The sequence below is a fragment of the Lepisma saccharinum genome, chromosome 15, assembly GCF_977018435.1.
Source record: "Lepisma saccharinum chromosome 15, izLepSacc3.1, whole genome shotgun sequence".
Classification (NCBI taxonomy): Eukaryota; Metazoa; Arthropoda; class Insecta; order Zygentoma; family Lepismatidae; genus Lepisma; species Lepisma saccharinum.
This window is the reverse complement of record NC_139243.1, coordinates 27399158-27406685: the sequence shown is the minus strand read 5'-3', so window position 1 is coordinate 27406685 and position 7528 is coordinate 27399158. Positions and strand designations below refer to the sequence as shown.

Here is a 7528-nt window from a genome sequence, read left to right as displayed (position 1 = left end):
TAGAATGCTGCACAAGAAGAAATAAGCCCTGCAGATATAACAAACTTGTATTTTGTGCAAAGCGCCAACATTATGCCGTTGTTTCCATTATGTACCTGCTGATGGCGCGAGGGTCGAAAGTCACGCGGTCTCGCCAGTGTTTCCAAACGTGCCTTTTTTTACGAGAACTTTTTTTTTTAACTATGCTTACCTAATCTAACCCAACCTAACCTAACCTTCCCGGAACTTGTCCGTGGGGCTATCGTGAATAGTTTTTGGGGCTATCCGTCAATGATTCGTGGGGCTATCCGTCAATGATTCGTGGGGCTATCGTGAATGGTATTTGGGGCTATCGTGAATGGTTCGTGGGGCTATCGTGAATGGTTTTTGGAGCTATCCATCAATGGTTTGTGGGGCTATCGTGAATGGTTTGTGATGACATAATGAACACGAAAATGGGTATTTTTCGGTTAAGAAGGTTGAAACACTGCAAACCCACTCCAAATCGACAAAACACAAGCACGAAGCGCGATGGTCCACAGCTGTGCGCGCCATATTGTATGTTCCGCAACGGAAGAAAGGAACCAAAATAATTACTCGTAATGTGAAAAATCGAAGTTATTTTCGTGTAAATAGCATAATGGCACCTTCAACTATGTTCCGCAATACACAATTGGTAACTACCAACCATCCGAAACACAAAATATCGGATTTTAATGTGTCTCCAATATAACAGACATTTAATAGGTTATTTAGTCTAAGAGAGAGACATCTGTTGTGTAAATGACAAACTATTAGAGATTTACGTACTATGCTTCTCAATCCCGATGGTGGCCTCTTGTTATATAAGCTCTTTGGCCTACAGTGTATTGTTTAGCTATTATTGATTGGAGTAATGATTAACAAATTATTGACGAGCGTTGCGCAGCACCTGGTGTTGGATATGTGAGTTTACAACAATTTATTTTCATCAAAAATCTAAGGAAAGAGTAAGTAATTATAGATAGCGATAAATAACATTAGTCTGCACATTATCAGATATTATTGTGAAACAATATGCACTGTTAAAACATTATACATTCATTCAATCCTCAGTACACTGAGGGTACATGTATGATTTTTGTATTATATTATTCGGTCGTAGATTTTCAGGCAAAAAAGTAGAATTCTCTTTATGCAATTTGTGTAACAACTATTCTAAACGATGTAAAAATATATTTACCGGTACGTTTCAATTTATTCATATTGAAACAAGTCGTTTCGTTAGGTATAAAGTATCCAGCTACCATGCAATGTCTACATTTACGCAATTTAGATCAAGTGCAACAAGACAAAACGATATTTCGACCGACATCTTTTAATGACAACACTTGAACTAAGAGCACATCAAGCCTCCACGTAGAAACAATTTCAGGTCGAGAAAGATAGATTTAGGACATTTATTATTGTCTCAATTTTGAGAACTTATCGACTTAGACCACATCCACTCCTTCGTATTATGTTTCAAAGAAAGTTATAACCAAAGTATTCCTACAAGAAGGCAGTTGAAATCCTCTAAACGTTCTGAAAGTTCCACAAATGTTGTATGTACACAATCTAGAAGAATATCATACAGGGATAGACTAGCAATATATATCTGTGTGTAGTGGAGTGTGAACGTTTCTGATTTAAGAGTTGTACAACTCTCACAGACACAAACGTGGTTCATTATTGCGTTTGGACAAGAATCGTTGATAAAAATTTATGTGTTGAAAGAAATTACTGCCTACAAAACTAACACTTGATAATATATTATAGAGACTTATCACTAAGAAGTAAGTAAAACATTACATCTTTGGAGTGAAATGTCAATAAAATAAGGTAACACTTTACTATACCGGAGACGGATTCCTTCAAATTTACAGGAGAAAGTACTTACGCAAATCATTTTCTGTAGCGTTGTTGATGTTCGGGAATGTAGTTTTGATCCATTTTAATGCGAATGCATGTGGTTTTTTACGAAAATCTATTTCCGACGCGCTATTGCTGCTGCCGCCATTTGCTTTCTGCACGAGAGCACAATACGCTCTCGTATTGTCCGTATATGCTAAATTGAACGAAAGGAGTGCTAATGGAACCGAACCTAACAGGCCTAACCTAACCTAGTAGGCATACCTCGTCCCCGTGATTGTTCGTGGAGCTATCGTGGATTTTTGGGCTAACGTCAATGGTTTTTGGGGCTGCCCATGGAATGTTTGTGGGAAATAAGGAACAACAGTAAGTACTTGTTATTGTAAGAAATAGACATTATTTTCTTTAGAAATTCATTATTTCACCTAAATAAATATTCCGCAATGCAGAATAGTACGTTAGCAATGTAAAAAATTGCAAAATAAATCATTGATAGGTGTCTCCGGTATAGTAAAGTAGTACCTAAAATAATTATTTGAACTTATTTTGCTTTTCCTAGTTGGAAAAATTACGATGATTAAAATTATACTTTTCCTACAATAACATGTTTCAAGAAACAGAATATTGTGGAAGGATTCCGTCTGTATAACACTGAATCAAACATTACATACATTTATCAAAATATTTTTCTGTACTCTAAAATATAAAAATTCCTAGTTATTGTATGAAAAACCTTTTTTAATTTACTTGAAAAGGTTTCCATTTCCTTTGTTATTTATAAATAAGAACAACCTCCTCCAAGTTTTAAAAATAAAATTATATCATTAACCTAACGAAAATAGAGAATTGGCTGGTGAGCCAAAAATCACAATTTTCTTGGTAGTTTTGTGTTTGGAGAATTTTCATGCGACATAGGACACATGGCCGGAATCACGTGAATATTACTGAATATTTTTATTAAATGAAAACTGTATTTCAATTAATATTAAACATAAACTTACTCATATTTTAGAAATTTATGGTATTATTAAAAGAAAATATAGAGAACACGGATATTTAAATATTTTGCTTCTGCTTAAAACTCTTTCTTGGCCAGCACAGGCTGCACCAAGCTCTTTATTTCTCACGTAATGAATTAAATTAATAACAAAAGTTGTGTTCATAATCTCCATTAATTTTCAACTAAAAGCAAAAACTTGCTTGCAGAAACTCATGAAAATTTCGTCCTAAATTAAGCCGATCCACTCTTTGCTAAATAGAGACCTTAACCTGGGACATGAAAAGCGCAAAGGTTTCGTTGAGGCTTGTTACACTTATATACATAATATGTTGACAGAAATTAAATAACAATTAATATGTTCTATTTGAAATTATCCTCACAAGAAACTTAATGGAACGTCCTTGCACTCTCTTATCTCATTGTTACAATGACGTATACGAGAAAAAAAGACTAACATTACATAAATAAAATACACCATTTACAATATCACTCTCCGCGCTTGCACAGAAAAACTAAGGTCTTAATAGTTGTAAATCCATTCATGAAAAATTCAAATTCGAAAGGTTAAAACTACAGAGTTGCTCGTATTGTATGTACCAATTTGAGTTGGCAAACCTGTCGGAATGAAGGTGCGCACGTGCAGAATTTTCCCATACTTAGGCAGCTGCAAGTCTCGCAATTAGTCTGACATTTAACGTTGGCTGGTTCAGACACGAATCGTGGTAGTAGAGACGTTCATCTGAAAGGGTTCAATTCAGGAGACGCAGCAGGTACTGCACTGGGAAGCATCAGAGAGCCAGAGAATCCGCCTGATATCTTTTTTTAGTCTTAATCCTCATTAGATGGACTACAAAAAAGTTTATATTTATTTTTTCGATAATGTTGGTGATTTTGACGTAATTTAAAAAATAATCTTCAAAAAATATATTTTTCTAGTACTTTCTAAAGTTTTTGCCTTGTAACGTTTGAACAAATTAAATGACAACAAAGTGTTTCGAATAAAAGTTGTAGCCTAATTTATAAGCTTTAAAACGATATCAATTTTAATATATTTTAATGAAAGATGCGTCATAAAATGTGTCTCCAAATGGAGGACAGCACCAAAAAAGTGCGTCTTTATCACAGACCGGCGTTTAAGTCCGGAATCATTGACTTTTCCATAAAAGCATGAGACTTGGTAGAATCAATTGATATACCACTTAAGACATGTTCAGTCGAGTAGCCAATCGCCATCTGCATGCTGATGGCCGCCATCTTTAAAGGAATCCGGTATACTGGATATTTTTTATTTGATATATCTCGGGAACGGTGGCACCTGTCAACTTCAGGATTTTTCAGAAATGCTCCAAATAGTGTAAACTTTCATAATATACCAATAAATCTATTTTTGAAAAATTAAAATGGTGGCCTTGTAGAAAAACTCACTACAATGCCTTATGTGAATATCTCCGAGTTAAAAATAAATAACACTTGATATTTTCAATTTGAAATTATCCTCAAATGAAACTTAATGGAACGTTCTTGCACTCTATTCTCGTGAGTGTATTGCAGAAGATTCGGAGATGATGTGAGTTGAACATGCACATAGATTGTTAGTGAGAAGAATATCTAAATGATATCGATCTCATTGTTACAATGACGTATACGAGAAAAAAAGACGAACATTACATAAATAAAATACACCATTTACAATATCACTCTCCGCTCTTGCACAGAAAGACTAAAGTCTTACTAGTTGTGAATCCATTCATGAAAATTCAAATTCGAAAGGTTAAAACTACAGAGTGGCTCGTATTGTATCTACCAATTTGAGTTGGCAACCCTGTCGGAATGAAGGTGGGCATGCGCAGAAGTTTCCCATGCTTAGCAGTTGCAAGTGACGCAATTAGTCTGACACGGAACGTTGGCTGGTTTAGACACGAATCGTGGCAGTAGAGACGTTCATCAGAACGGGTTCAATTCAGGAGACGCAGTAGGTACTGCACTGGGAAGCATCAGGACGCCATAGAATCCGCCTTCTTCGACCTGAAGACTTCTGTTTCTGTACGCTGCCATTGGCCCGCTATTGTATGACTCTTCGCATCATGTTGTGACGCTCTGGCACTGGTTGATGGCGACCCTCGTTGAGCCTTCGTCGCAGTGTCTCCTGCGTCTCATGAATGGGGCCGTTCGGATGAACGCCTCTACTACCACGATTCGTTTCTGAACTGGTCAACGTTCCATGTCAGACTAATTGCGAGACTTGGAAAACTTCTGCGCATGAGCACCTTCATTCTGACAGGGTTGCCAACTCATATTGGTTGATATAATACGCGCCACCATGTATGTTGAAGGGAGAAACAAAAGGAAAATGAAATGAATATAATTCTGCATAATATCATAGTAATAAATTAATAAAAAATATTATAATACTTTTAAGATATTCAAATGAAGGCAGGAAGAAAATATGGAAAGAAACAGGAGGTTAATATTATAGAAGGACATTCAGAGTATGATTGTCGAAAAATTCATCTCATTTTAGAATTGACTGTTTTACAGGAAGCAAAGAATGGCTCAGAGTACCCAACTAAGAAGATGCCAATACCATGAACACAAAGGTTCAGTTTTTCGCCTCGCTTCTCCAGGACTCCAGACGCTCCAGGAAATTTGTTTCTCAAAGATATGCAAAATGATCGTGAAATCTTGCAGGAAGAGACTGAATGAAATATTCAATTTTGATGAAAACAGAAGAGCTATGAGGCAATTCTTCTCTCAGCTTCCAGTCACCGTACGAGAACATATACTGGAACACCTATGGACGAAATATGAACCAGGGAAATACCCCTTCCGTTTGTATCTGAACGAAGTGCTGTTCTCGGTGGGAATGAGGAAATTAATATTCACAATAGGGTGTGATTGTCGGCAAAATCACGTTGAAAACTTCTTTAATTTGGCGTTGGTGGAGGGAATAGGATTACGCACATTGAAATTTGATTGCAGGTCCTACGACCCCATACAATTCCATGCGACAATAAGGATCTACCAGCATTTGAAGCAAATTTTTGTTTCTGCCGAGCACCTAGTGGATCTGAAGTTAAGTGATATCGGTGATGACACCATAGTAAAGATGATTGGCGAGAACTGTACCCGGCTTCAGAAACTTAAACTCTCCCTTGGAAACATTAGTGATAAAGGTATCCATTATTTAACCCAGAATTTTGTTCGACATCCAACGGAAACTGATGAAGCCAAGAGGGTTTGGGATAGCACTCTGTGGCGACTTCCTGGAATTTTCCCCGCACTAGAGGAACTGTTGCCTGAAGGGGAACCTGTGAAGTTCTACGAGAGGAAGAAGAGTCCACTGTGCTCCACGATGAAATTTGTCGACATTGACTACGATGAATTTGAACCAATGCTTGCATTGATAGAACTCATCCCAGGCTTAGAAGGAATTGGTAAATGGGTGCCTGATTACTTCTTGCTTGAGATCTGGAAGAAGTGGTTTAAGGTCGAGGAAAGTAATTACGACGTTCTGCATAAATCCTTGAATCTCACGTCAATTGGTGTTGGAGATATGGATGAGCGGATATTTGACATGTTAGCTACGATATGTCCAAAGCTACGACATATACGCTACAGTTCCTTTACGCCTAACAACCCATCAACATTTTCACTCACTTCATTCAATCGTTTCATACACCTTGAGTGCTTGGAGATTAGAAACAGCAAATCGGTTCTTCATACTGAAAGTTTTGGTGATTTGTCAGAAGAAATAAGGAAAAGACTAACAACTGTAAGCATTAAGAATCCACTTTATGAAAAACCTTTCAATGTTTCCGATGTACATGCATGTTCAGAGCTTCAACGCCTCAGTCTAAAGTTTCCACACATTTCGTGGAGAGGGGTTAATCTGATGCCACCGCGTGACACAATGGAGAAACTAAGCTTCGTCGAGCTTCGTGGGAAAGTAACAGGAAATGCTATCCTTTCAATTTTTGAATGTGCCCCGAATTTGGAATATTTGACGGTGTGTGATATCATCGAAAGAAGCGAGGACTTCTTGTACCGAATACTTGGGATGGGAAGAATGCCGAAGTTGGAAACATTCGAAGTACTTGAAGGGTTTCTACTCGACACAGAAGATGAACTACGATCTTTCGTCACTCACTTCCAGAGAATACAACACTTTGGGAAAGTACGCTTTCTATCTAATTAATGGCCGTGGATCTTCAGATACAAGCAAATATTTCCTACATATTGGCTTTCCTTGAATGATAAATCACATTTTTTTAAATTTAACTCAAGTGTTCTATGAAACATATATTAGTTTTGTGACTTGTATAGATATGATTCTGAAGAATTGTTAAAACATGTAAGTGTTGTCTCTGTTTTATATATACATTTGTATTCCATTGGAAATTAAAATTACTGTTGTCATGAAATGAAATTTCGAATTAGAAGAGTAATTTACTGTTTACTATTGTTGTGAGAGAAGTACTATTCCTTAGCGGTAAATTGTCATTTTTATCTTTTTTTTGGAAGTATTTATATCTAACTTTGTAACTGATCTTGACGCACCCCTTATAAAAGTTGACCCGCCATCGCTGGGGAAAAATGGGCGGCAAGAGAAGTTAACGTCTTTTCTGGGGAACGGTTGATGTGCGTTGCAGAGAAGACAGT

At 36.9% G+C, this 7528-nt stretch overlaps 1 protein-coding gene across 1 annotated transcript; it reads left to right on the top strand.

Moving 5' to 3' along the window:
- Positions 1-886: 886 nt before the first annotated feature.
- Positions 887-7266, top strand: LOC145999432 (uncharacterized). Its single transcript, XM_083136391.1, has 2 exons — positions 887-924; positions 5408-7266. Coding segments are annotated over exons 1-2 (1659 nt in total). The 5' UTR covers positions 887-922; the 3' UTR covers positions 7065-7266.
- The last annotated feature ends 262 nt before the right edge of the window (positions 7267-7528 follow it).